The sequence below is a fragment of the Lithobates pipiens genome, unplaced genomic scaffold, assembly GCF_037356315.1.
Source record: "Lithobates pipiens isolate NorthernLeopardFrog02 unplaced genomic scaffold, aLitPip1_a1.2 Scaffold_13, whole genome shotgun sequence".
Classification (NCBI taxonomy): domain Eukaryota; kingdom Metazoa; phylum Chordata; class Amphibia; order Anura; family Ranidae; genus Lithobates; species Lithobates pipiens.
This window is the reverse complement of record NW_027507718.1, coordinates 517,456,939-517,471,127: the sequence shown is the minus strand read 5'-3', so window position 1 is coordinate 517,471,127 and position 14,189 is coordinate 517,456,939. Positions and strand designations below refer to the sequence as shown.

General features: G+C 45.8%; 1 protein-coding gene across 1 annotated transcript; it reads left to right on the top strand.

Moving 5' to 3' along the window:
* Positions 1–1,330: 1,330 nt before the first annotated feature.
* Positions 1,331–2,368, top strand: LOC143975929 (vomeronasal type-2 receptor 26-like; the record flags this gene model as incomplete). The annotated part of the gene is made up of 1 exon (XM_077478462.1): positions 1,331–2,368. A coding segment is annotated over one exon (969 nt), but the record flags the coding sequence as incomplete, so codon positions are not given.
* Positions 2,369–14,189: the final 11,821 nt, after the last annotated feature.

Genomic DNA, 14,189 nt, shown 5'->3' with positions numbered 1-14,189 from the left:
GGGGTGCTTACAATGCTCAAGCTTTTGTTCACTTATGTAAAACATCTATTTAAAAAAATAGATGAATCCATAACTACGTAAAACGTGTCAGCTGGAGTTTGACTTTTCGTTATGGTAGGTATATGTTTAGAAACAATGAATTTCAGAACGTTCTTTTTATTTTCTAATTATTAGTGATGCCAAATCAATTTTCTTTTTGACAGTAGGGATTCAAGCAGACATTCGAAAAGTGTGTACTGTGGTTCCAACCCGAAAGATTGGCACGCTCCACTAAGTTCCTGGTGCCATGATGACGGCATATGGCAGGCTCCACCCTACGCATTTTATCATATAAAAGACTTCCCCCCATACGATGTCTTTTATATGACGAAACACTAAGGGTGGAGCCTGCTGTATGATGTCTTCATGGCACCAGGAACTAAGCGAGCGTGGCAATCTATTGGGTTGGAAACTCAGTACACACTTTTCGAATGCCTGCTTGAATTGACTATCATGTGAGTTTTTTTATACTCTTAATAAACAATGTTGTAACATATTATGCTATGAAGAGCGTTTATCTGCTTTATTGAGAGAGGTTCACTGTGGATCCAATTTATTCATGGGAGATCCTATATTGGCGTGGTGCTAGGATTTGGAATCATACTGAAGATATATCAGATAAAAGGAGCCATCTTGGAGGTTGCCTGGGATAACCTATAAGCAGGCTATGACCATCTGTAATAGGGGTCAACAACATCTGGTAAGAGGCTGTGAGTTGTGGTGTTAAAGGTGGCGCTCTCCAGTCTGGATAAATGTCTTCTGTCTAGCTACCATTTTGCCTTCAACGCTGAAGGACTCTATATGTGTTATTTTAACCTTATCAAATTTTGAATCCCCTATTATGGTTTATTGTTATCCCTTTCAGTAATGGACTTGAGTATTATTATTGTAATTTAAATAAAGAAGCACTTCAATTTACAGTATATATATTTTATTGCTTATTTTTGTGACCCAGCTTTGGTCAAGTCCACCTAAATCTGCTAGTGCGTCTAACACTAACCTTTCCCCATATTGGCAATGCTGATGTCCATGGCTGGCCCTGGTGCTCCTCCTGTCAAGTGGAGACACCCTAAGAATGGAACTGTGTAACTGGTCTGACCACCAAATAAAAGTAATGGGGAAAAAAGAAAATGAATGCAGCCACCATATTAAAGGTTCAGTAAGCTGCAATTTAATACATTTCTTTGTAAGTTTAATATTGCTTTAAAGAATCATTGTTGCAGATTGAAAGTACAGTAGATTGTACCGTCTACCACCGCCAAAGTTTACAAATAAAAGTGATGTGTGGTGATGGTGTCTCTTTAAAAACATTGACAAAGAGGATCATTGTGTTTGTGTTGATTTTCCTGCAGACAGCGAAAACTGCATAAAATGTCCTGATGATGATTGGCCAAATGAGAAGAAGGATCGGTGTTTTCCAAAATCAGTAGAATTTCTTTCCTACACTGATGATACAATTGTTGCAGTATTTTCATCTCTCTCCATCCTCTGTTGTCTTCTGACTGGTTTAATATTGGGGATATTTATACATTACCAGGACACCCCCATTGTTAAAGCTAATAACCGGAACCTGAGCTATCTTCTCCTGGTCTCCATCATGTTGAGCTTCCTCTGTGTCTTCTTGTTCCTCGGCCGTCCAGTAGATGTAACCTGCATGCTGCGTGTGACCTCTTTCGGTGTCATCTTCTCAGTTGCTGTCTCTTCTCTACTTGCCAAAAGTATCATGGTGTATATTGCTTTTAAAACCACCAAACCTGGAAGTTTTTGGAAAAAATGGATTGGAGCCAGATTTCCCATTTCTATAATGTGCGTCTGTTCACTGGTTCAATTAATAATCTGTGTCACTTGGTTGTCTTTTTCTCCCCCCTTCCAGGATCGAGACACTCACTCTTATCAGGGAAAGATCATCATTCAGTGTAATGAGGGTTCAGTTATCGGCTTCTACTCTGTCCTGGGATATATGGGGCTTTTGGCCGCTGCGAGTTTCATTATAGCTTTTTTAGCCAGGACATTACCGGACAGTTTTAATGAGGCCAAGTACATCACCTTCAGCATGCTGGTGTTCTGCAGTGTCTGGATTGCCATGATCCCGGCCTATCTGAGCACTAAAGGGAAAGACATGGTGTCTGTGCAGATTTTTGCTATAATGGCATCAAGTTCTGGACTTCTTGGCTGTATGTTTTTCCCAAAATGTTACATAATTCTGTTCAGACCTGATCTCAATACAAAAATAGACTTTCTTAGAAATAAAGGACAATAAACTGTATGATGGGAATAATACATATAATCAAAAAATACAGAATCACTTTTCTCATAATACTCTATTATCTATAGCATGTTGCTAGTCTATTAAGAAGAAAATCTGTTAAATATATAGTATTTGGTTTATTTATAAATATGGAAAAATCCATTTTGCTTGGTGTAATAAACACAATTATAAATAATAGTTTGTATGGACCAAATAAGAAAAGAAGTATATACAGAACCACACAGCCCTATCAGCTTAGAAGAGATGAGCACCACCCAGCCTACGTAGGATGAAGCTCTCAGAGGCATTTGCCTCTGCCATATGATTAACATGAGAAGGATTTACCCCCTTAATGACCAGAGCATTTCATACAATGCTCTACCCAAACAAAACTTGTGTCCTTTTTTTCCCACAAATAGAGCTTTCTATTTGATCACCTCTGTGTTTTTTGGGGTTTTTTTTGCGATATAAACTAAAAAAAGACTGAAAATTTTGAAACTAAATTATATTATATAAAATACAATAAATTCAATTTTAGTCATACATTTAGGCCAAAATGCATTCACCTACATGTCTCGGGTACAAAAAAAATGTCAATAAGTGTATATTTATTGGTTTGTGCAAAAGTTATAGCGTCTACAAAATAGGGTAAATTTTCTGGACTTGACACAGCCTTTAGTTTATGACTGCCTATCTCATTTCTTGAGGTGCTAAAATTGAAGGGCAGTACAACCCCCCCCCCCCCCCCCCTCCAAATGACGACCCCAAGGAATTTGAGCACATTGAATATTTTATTTCTTTGGCATTGAAAAATTACAAAAAAAAATAAAACTTACACAAAGTTGTCACTAAATGATATATTGCTCACACATGCTATGGTTATATGTGAAATTACACACCAAAATACATTCTGCTGCTTCTCCTGAGTACAGGAATACCACGTGTGTGAGACTTTTTGGGAGCCTAGCCGCGTATGGGGCCCCAAAAATCAATCCCAGCCTTCAGGATTTCTAAGGGTGTAAACCTTTGATTTCACTTCCCACTACCTATCATGCCGTGTACACACGACCGGACTTTTCGGTGGACTAGGTCCGACGGTCTTCCCGGTGGACTTCCGGCAGAGTTCTGACGGACTTTCCGAATGAACGGCCACACACAATCACATCAAAGTCCGACTGATTTGAACGTGATGACGTATGACCAGACTAGAATTAGGAAGTTTATAGCCAGTAGCCAATAGCTGCCCCAGCATGGGTTTTCGTCCATCGGACTAGCATACACACGAGCGGATTTCTCTATAGGAACTGAGTCCGGTGGAGTTCTGGTGAAAAAATTTGAAACATGTTCTGTTTCTAAAGTCCGTCAGATTTTTGGACAGCAAAGATCCGATGGAGCCCACACACGATCGAATTGTCCGAAGGAGTCATTCTGTCGGACCTTTGCTGTCGAAAAAATTCCGGTCGTGTGTACGCGGCGTTACAGTTTCAAAGGCCATGAAATGCCAAGATAGTGCAACCCCCCCCAAATGACCCCATTTTTGGAAAGCTATTTGCTGAGAGACATGTTAAGTCCATGGAATATTTTATAATTTGCCTCAAGTTTCGGGAAAATTACACAATTTTTTTTTTCACAAAGTTGTCACTAAATGATATATTTCTCAAACATTCCATGGGCATATGTGAAATTACACCCCAAAATGCATTGTGCTGCTTCTCCTGAGTATGGGGATACCACATGTGTGAGACTTTTTGGCAGTCAGCCGCGTACAGGTCCCAGGGCAGCCATCATAAATTTTTGCTCTTACACAGCTTTAAGCCTTCCCCCCCCCCCCAGCCTGAACACCAACATTCCCCATTCCAACATCCTAAACATCTTACCGAATCCGCACACCGGCCACAACACCTGTACGCACTCAGCCCCGCCTCAATCCTGTATATATGTCAGCCGCCCTCACACCTGTATATATGTCAGCCTCCCTCACACCTGTATATATGTCAGCCGCCCTCACACCTGTATATATGTCAGCCGCCCTCACACCTGTATATATGTCAGCCTCCCTCACACCTGTATATATGTCAGCCTCCCTCACACCTGTATATATGTCTGCCCCCTCACACATGTGTATATGTCAGCCTCCCTCACACATGTATATATGTCAGAACCCTTCACACCTGTACATATGGCAGCCCCCTCACACCTGTACATATGGCAGCCCCCTCACACCTGTACATATGGCAGCCCCCCTCACACCTGTATATATGTCAGCCCCCTCACACCTGTATATATTGCAGCCCCCTCAAACTTGTATATATGTCAGCCCCCCTCACACCTGTATATATGTCAGCCCCGCTCACACCTGTATATATGTCAGCCGCCCTCACACCTGTATATATGTCAGCCCCCCTCACACCTGTATATATGTCAGCCCCCCTCACACTTGTATATATGTCAGCCCCCCTCACACCTGTATATATGTCAGCCCCCCTCACACCTGTATATATGTCAGCCCCTCACAACTGTATATATGTCAGCCCCCCTCACACCTGTATATATGTCAGCCGCCCTCACACCTGTATATATGTCAGCCCCTCACACCTGTATATATGTCAGCCCCCCTCACACCTGTATATATGTCAGCCGCCCTCACACCTGTATATATGTCAGCCTCCCTCACACCTGTATATGTCAGCCCCCTCACACCTGTATATATGTCAGCCCCCCCACACCTGTATATATGCTAGCCCCCACACCTGTATATATGCCTGCCCCCTCACACCTGTGTATATGTCAGCCTCCCTCACACCTGTATATATATCAGCCCCCTTCACACCTGTATATATATCAGCCCCCCTCACACCTGTATATAGGTCAGCCCCCCCCCACACCTGTATATATGCTAGCCCCCACACCTGTATATATGTCTGCCCCCTCACACCTGTATATATGTCAGCCTCCCTCACACCTGTATATAAGTCAGCCTCCCTCACACCTGTGTACATGTCAGACTCCCTCACACCTGTGTATATGTCAGCCCCCTCACACCTGTGTATATGTCAGCCCCCCTCACACCTGTACATATGGCAGCCCCCTCACACCTGTATATATGTCAGCCTCCCTCACACCTGTATATATATGTCAGCCTCCCTCACACCTGTGTATATATGTCAGCCTCCCTCACACCTGTGTATATGTCAGCCCCCTCACACCTGTGTATATGTCAGCCCCCTCACACCTGTGTATATGTCAGCCCCCTCACACCTGTACATATGGCAGCCCCCTCACACCTGTATATATGTCAGCCCCCTCACACCTGTATATATGTCAGCCCCCCTCACACCTGTATATATGGCAGCCCCCTTCACACCTGTATATATGTCAGCCCCCTCACACTTGTATATATGTCAGCCGCCCTCACACCTGTATATATGTCAGCCCCTCACACCTGTATATATGTCAGCCCCCCTCACACCTGTATATATGTCAGCCCCCCTCACACCTGTATATATGTCAGCCACCCTCACACCTGTATATATGTCAGCCGCCCTCACACCTGTATATATGTCAGCCTCCCTCACACCTGTATATGTCAGCCCCCTCACACCTGTATATATGTCAGCCCCCCCACACCTGTATATATGCTAGCCCCCACACCTGTATATATGTCTGCCCCCTCACACCTGTATATATGTCAGCCTCCCTCACACCTTTATATATGTCAGCCCACCTCACACCTGTATATATGCCTGCCCCCTCACACCTGTGTATATGTCAGCCTCCCTCACACCTGTATATATATCAGCCCCCTTCACACCTGTATATATGTCAGCCCCCCTCACACCTGTATATATGTCAGCCCCCCCCCACACCTGTATATATGCTAGCCTCCACACCTGTATATATGTCTGCCCCCTCACACCTGTATATATGTCAGCCTCCCTCACACCTGTATATAAGTCAGCCTCCCTCACACCTGTGTACATGTCAGACTCCCTCACACCTGTGTATATGTCAGCCCCCCTCACACCTGTACATATGGCAGCCCCCCTCACATCTGTATATATGTCAGCCTCCCTCACACCTGTATATATGTCAGCCTCCCTCACACCTGTGTATATGTCAGCCCCCTCACACCTGTGTATATGTCAGCCCCCTCACACCTGTACATATGGCAGCCCCCTCACACCTGCATATATGTCAGCCCCCTCACACCTGTATATATGTCAGCCCCCCTCACACCTGTATATATGTCAGCCCCCCTCACACCTGTACATATGGCAGCCCCCTCACACCTGTATATATGTCAGCCTCCCTCACACCTGTATATAAGTCAGCCTCCCTCACACCTGTGTACATGTCAGACTCCCTCACACCTGTGTATATGTCAGCCCCCCTCACACCTGTATATATGTCAGCCTCCCTCACACCTGTATATAAGTCAGCCTCCCTCACACCTGTGTACATGTCAGACTCCCTCACACCTGTGTATATGTCAGCCCCCTCACACCTGTGTATATGTCAGCCCCCTCACACCTGTACATATGGCAGCCCCCTCACACCTGTATATATGTCAGCCCCCCTCACACCTGTATATATGTCAGCCCCCCTCACACCTGTATATATGTCAGCCCCCCTCACACCTGTATATATGTCAGCCCCCCTCACACCTGTACATATGGCAGCCCCCTCACACCTGTATATATGTCAGCCCCCTCACACCTGTATATATGTCAGCCTCCCTCACACCTGTATATAAGTCAGCCTCCCTCACACCTGTGTACATGTCAGACTCCCTCACACCTGTGTATATGTCAGCCCCCCTCACGCCTGTACATATGGCAGCCCCCCTCACACCTGTATATATGTCAGCCTCCCTCACACCTGTATATATGTCAGCCTCCCTCACACCTGTATATGTCAGCCCCCTCACACCTGTATATATGTCAGCCCCCCCACACCTGTATATATGCTAGCCCCCACACCTGTATATATGTCTGCCCCCTCACACCTGTATATATGTCAGCCTCCCTCACACCTTTATATATGTCAGCCCACCTCACACCTGTATATATGCCTGCCCCCTCACACCTGTGTATATGTCAGCCTCCCTCACACCTGTATATATATCAGCCCCCTTCACACCTGTATATATGTCAGCCCCCCTCACACCTGTATATATGTCAGCCCCCCCCCCCCCACACCTGTATATATGCTAGCCTCCACACCTGTATATATGTCTGCCCCCTCACACCTGTATATATGTCAGCCTCCCTCACACCTGTATATAAGTCAGCCTCCCTCACACCTGTGTACATGTCAGACTCCCTCACACCTGTGTATATGTCAGCCCCCCTCACACCTGTACATATGGCAGCCCCCCTCACATCTGTATATATGTCAGCCTCCCTCACACCTGTATATATGTCAGCCTCCCTCACACCTGTGTATATGTCAGCCCCCTCACACCTGTGTATATGTCAGCCCCCTCACACCTGTACATATGGCAGCCCCCTCACACCTGCATATATGTCAGCCCCCTCACACCTGTATATATGTCAGCCCCCCTCACACCTGTATATATGTCAGCCCCCCTCACACCTGTGCATATGGCAGCCCCCTCACACCTGTATATATGTCAGCCTCCCTCACACCTGTATATAAGTCAGCCTCCCTCACACCTGTGTACATGTCAGACTCCCTCACACCTGTGTATATGTCAGCCCCCCTCACACCTGTATATATGTCAGCCTCCCTCACACCTGTATATAAGTCAGCCTCCCTCACACCTGTGTACATGTCAGACTCCCTCACACCTGTGTATATGTCAGCCCCCTCACACCTGTGTATATGTCAGCCCCCTCACACCTGTACATATGGCAGCCCCCTCACACCTGTATATATGTCAGCCCCCCTCACACCTGTATATATGTCAGCCCCCCTCACACCTGTATATATGTCAGCCCCCCTCACACCTGTATATATGTCAGCCCCCCTCACACCTGTACATATGGCAGCCCCCTCACACCTGTATATATGTCAGCCCCCTCACACCTGTATATATGTCAGCCTCCCTCACACCTGTATATAAGTCAGCCTCCCTCACACCTGTGTACATGTCAGACTCCCTCACACCTGTGTATATGTCAGCCCCCCTCACGCCTGTACATATGGCAGCCCCCCTCACACCTGTATATATGTCAGCCTCCCTCACACCTGTATATATGTCAGCCTCCCTCACACCTGTGTATATGTCAGCCCCCTCACACCTGTGTATATGTCAGCCCCCTCACACTTGTACATATGGCAGCCCCCTCACACCTGTACATATGTCAGCCCCCTCACACCTGTATATATGTCAGCCCCCCTCACACCTGTACATATGGCAGCCCCCCTCACACCTGTATATATGTCAGCCCCCTCACACCTGTATATATGTCAGCCCCCCTCACACCTGTATATATGTCAGCCCCCTCACACCTGTATATATATCACCCCCACACACTATACTATATATGCTAGCCCCCCCCAAATACACACACACACACCTGTATATATGTCAGCCCCGCTCACCCACCTGTATATGTCAACCCCCCTCACACCTGTATATATGTCAGACCTCCACACACACCTGTATATATGTCAGCCCCCCACACACCTGTATATATGCTAGCCCCCCACACACACCTGTATATATGTTAGCCCCCCTCCCACCTGTATATATGTCAGCCCCCCACACATACCTGTATATATGTCAGCCCCCCTCACACCTGAATATATGTCAGGCCCCCCACACTCACCTGTATTTATGTCAGGCCCCCCACACTCATCTGTAGTTATGTCAGCCCCCCCACACACCTGTATTTATGTCAGACCCCCCACACACACACACACCTGTGTTTATGTCAGCCCCCCCCCACACACACCTGTATATATGCTAGCCCCCCCCCACACACATCTGTATATGTCAGCCCCCCTCACACACATCTGTATATGTGTCAGCCCCCCACACACCTGTATATATGCTAGCCCCACACACACACCTGTATATATGTCAGCCCCCCCACACACACCTGTATATATGTCAGCCCCCCTCACACCTGAATATATGTCAGGCCCCCCACACTCACCTGTATTTATGTCAGACCCCCCACACACCTGTGTTTATGTCAGACCCCCCCCACACACACCTGTGTTTATGTCAGGCCCCCCCACACACCTGTATATATGCTAGCCCCCCCACACACACCTGTATATGTCAACTCACCTACACGCCTGTATAAATGCCAGCCCTACACACACACACCTGTATACAGTGACGGCTGGTGCTCAAAAATTTTCAGGGGGGTGCAAACAAACTGAACAATTCAGAAAAAAAAACATCAATTGCAGCCACTGTGCCTATCAAAATCAGCCACTGTGCCCATCGAAATCAGCCACTGTGCCCATCAAATGCAGCCACTGTGCCATCAAATGCAGCCCCTGTGCCCATCAAATTCAGTCACTGTGCCCATCAAATGCTGCCACTGTGCCATCAAATGCTGCCACTGTGCCCATGAAATGCCACCACTGTGCCCATTTAAAAGTTAACACTGTGACCCCCCCCGGCCGCTCGCTATCCGCCCGGCACTTACCCTATCTCGGTGGGGCAGCGGGTGACAGCGGCGTCTCCTCTCCTCCTCCAGATAGGCATGCAATCACAGTGAATCAGGTGAAGGGTAACAGGGCAGAGAGGCGGTTCAGTGTTAGAAAAGCAAATATTAATTGTTCTAACACACCTTGGTAAACTGCGAGCGCAATGCTCTGCTCTCGCAGTTCACCTTTTTTGAAGCATATTAGAGCCTATGGCTCTAATCAGGTGCTTCAAAAATACATGCCCGCCGCTGTAATTCAGGCGCCCGGGAACCCAAAAAGGGTCTGGATGCCTGAATAGGGGGTGGCTACAGCGGCCATGGATAGAATCATGTTATGCAATGCATGAATCTATCCATGATAGATAGCAGTGGGTGGCTGGAGAGAGGGGGTGGCGCCCGTGCACCCTTAATGGGCGCATCGCCGCTGCCTGTATATATGCCAGCCCATCCCCCCACAAACACCTGTATATATATATATATATATATATATATATATATATATATATATATATATATATATATATGTCAGCCCCACACATACAAAAATCTGTAAACACCCAAGGCTCTGCCCCTCCCCCCTACACAAACAGCCATTCCTTCAAAGCCCATACTTGAAAATAATTTCTTCCTACCTGGTCCCAGCTCATTTTCACAAAGCTGACATGCTGCAGACACATAAAAGCCCAGTGCACAGGGAGTGCACATGCACATAGTAGCCAGAGGTGGCAGTAAAGAGCTCGATGTCTGAGCTCAATGCCACAGAGAGCACACATTTGCATGTTGCATGTTCTCCCTGTGCCTGCGTGGGTTTCCTCCGGGTACTCCGGTTTCCTCCCACAATCCAAAGACATGCAGGTAGGTTAATTGGCTTCTGTCCAAAATTGGCCCTAGTATATGAATGGGGACCTTAGATTGTGAGCTCCTTGAGGGTAGGGACCAATGTGAGTGTGCAATGTACAGGGATAGGGGTAGACACTCACTCAGGTTGAACTGGATGGACTGGTGTCTTTATTCAACCTTACTAACTATGAAACTATGAAACTATGAAACATTGTGAGATTGTTTCTGTAATGCACAGCATGGCTCCCCTTCATCCTGCCTCCTTCTGGCCCCAGGGGCCCCTTACAGTTGTAACGGCTGTACCCCCCGGATGGCGGCCCTGACAGGACCCCAGAATCAATCACTGCCTTGGGGCTTTCTAAGGGCGTACATTTTTTATTTCACTCCTTGCTACCTATCACAGTTTCAGAAGTCATGAAATGCTGAGATAGCACAACTCCCCCCCCCCCCATGACCCCATTTTGAAAATTAGACACCCCAAGCTATTTGCTGAGATAGGTAGTGAGGAAGTTAACCATTTTACGCCCTTAGAAATCCTGAAATCGGTGATTGGTTTTTGGGGTCCTGTACGCATCTAGGCTGCCAAAAAGTCCCACACATGTTACATAGTCACACAGGTTTAAAAAAGACACAAGTCCATCAAGTCCAACCTATGTGTGTGATTATATGTCAGTATTACATTGTATGTCCCTGTATGTTGTGGTTGTTCAGGTGCTTATCTAATAGTTTTTTGAAACTATCAATGCTCCCTGCTGAAACCACCCCCTGTGGAAGGGAATTCCACATCCTTGCCGCTCTTACAGTAAAGAACCCACTATGCAGTTTAAGGTTAGACCGCTTTTCTTCTAGTTTCAGTGAATTCCCTTTCGCAGAAAAGTTTTATCCCTATTGTGGGGTCACCAATACAATATTTATAGATTGAAATCATATTCCCTCTCAAGCATCTCTTCTCCAGAGAGAACAAGTTCAGTGCTTGCAACCTTTCCTCATAACTAATATCCTCCAGACCCTTTATTCGTTTTGTTGCCCTTCTCTGTACTCTCTCCAGTTCCAGGACATCCTTTCCACATCCTGTGGGGAAGTTATTGACCTGCTTAGCTTAGTATCGTCTGCAAATACAGAGATTGAGCTGTTTATCCCATCCTCCAGGTCATTTATAGTTACATAGTAAGGTTGAATAAAGACACCAGTCCATCCAGTTCAACCTGAGTGTCTACATTTGTCCCTATCCCTGTACATTGCACACGCACATCAGTCCCTACCCTCAAGGAGCCCAGAAGCCAAGTTACAGTCACATATGCTTGGCGCTTACACTTCACACTTTGACGTTTTCACAGCTAAAAAGATCCCAGTTTCAGCGTGTTGGCAGCCTTTCTCTGAATTTTTCTCTTTTGAGTTTTTTGACTACTGCGCAGTGTTATTGTATATATATATATAGCCAATCAGGATTAGACAAGACATTCAAGACATTTGACCAATCATGAAACATTGACATTTAGAGCGTCATTCATTAAGCAGAATTTTTAGGGGAATTTTTGATAAAAGATCCCCAGACACATATTTATAAAAATATATATCATGACCTTTAAAATTGTCTACATTAAACCACATAAAATCACCTTATGAATATTTCCTACTTCCTATAAAAATTCTAAAGCTAGCTCTGACCACAAATGCATCCTGTTTCTTGCAGACTTCACAAGTAACTTGCAAAGCATGGTGTTTCACTAAACTTCAGTAAATATCTGTTCAAGCAGAGTCTAAATGTAATAAGAGGAGTATAAATTTAAAGGGTGACTCTCCCTACCCTTACAGCATGTAATTACAATTCTTGATATAATAGTTCATAGGAGGGCCCATTCCTGTGCCCACCCAGAGTAACTGGGAGGACTTATAGTGTTGTGGCACCAGCACCACAACCACCAAAGGTCAATTTTTCTACCACTGTTCAACAATGGCATGTAATTACAATTCTTGATATAATCGTTCACAGCAGGGCACCCCAGCGCCCACCAAGAGTCACTTTGAGGGCTTACAATGTTGTGGCAAAACCAACACCTTGTTCTGCCATTTCTGCAGAGCATATAGGGCAGGCCCCTAATTTCAAACATCCAACTTACAAACGTCTCCTATTTCCAAAAGGAAGGAGACAACAGGAAGTGAGATGAAAAAAGATGTACAGTAAAACAAATTATACAGGGGTGATAACCCTTCCCTATGTTTTCCAAAAAGCTTAAAAATAGATTTTTTGACTGGAGCTACACTTTAAAAATGTACCAGTTGAAAATTACAAACAGATTCTACTTAACACAACAAACCTACACAGTCCCTGTCTTGTTTGCACCGCCTGTATACTGCTGTTCTGAGTATATAAGGCCTGGGGGCCACACGTATTTCCTTTTTTTAATATGGGTACGGGGTTCCCCATAATATCTGTACAAGACCCAAAGGGGCTGGTAATGGGCAGGGGGGCTACCCATGACATTTTTCTCAATGATTTTCATCCATATTGCCAGAACCAGATATAACATTAAAACCGCAAGCAGTTTAAAATGGCGTTATTTTCATTAAATGTCATTTTGTGCAGGGACTGTTCTAAACACGGGAAACACGTGGCACTTCACAGGCATACTATAGACACCCCCCCAGGCATGATATTTAAAGGAATATTTCACTTTTTTTTCACTTTAATCGTCATTAAAATCAGTGCTACCGCCAAAACAGCCATTTTTAAAAACATTCTAGGCATTGACCCATGTCCCCTGGGGCAGGAGCCAGGTCCCCAAACCCTTTTTAGGACAGTATCTTGCATATTAGCCATTAAAATTAGCACTTTTAATTTCGAACGTTCGAGTCCCATAGACTTCAATGGGGTTCTAAAGTTCGTACAAATTTTGGGTCCGTTCGAAAGTTCTTGTGCAAACCGAACAGGGTGTCACAATCTGGAGTCAGGCTCAGAGGCCATTAGCTATAGTAGCAGAGCAGATATTCACACAGGTCACCCTGGCTGATGACACGGGTTCACCTGAGGTGGGGGGTCTAAGCACTAACCAGTATTCACCAGAGCTCCCAAAGGTGGAGATGGGCTTGGCTGCGTGTTAGTGCCAGGTCGCGGTCTTTAGGATAGCCCCACCAGGAGGTGAGCAAGCCGGGGGTCTGGTAGCAGATATAGCAGGTAGGGATCAAGCAGAAGCGTAGTTGAGAAACAAGCCAAAAGTCGGTAACAAATAGTTGCAGGTTGGGATTCAGCAGAAGCGTAGTCCAGGAACAAGCCAAATGTTGGTAACGAATTGTAGCGAGGATACGGTCGGCAGCAGGAGAGATAGGAGCAAGATATTGGCTGGTGAAGGCACAATATTCTGGCAACCAGGAAGTGCAGAGACATGGCTTAAATCAGGAAGTACATGGGAGGAGCAAAGGGTTCAAGGTTCAAG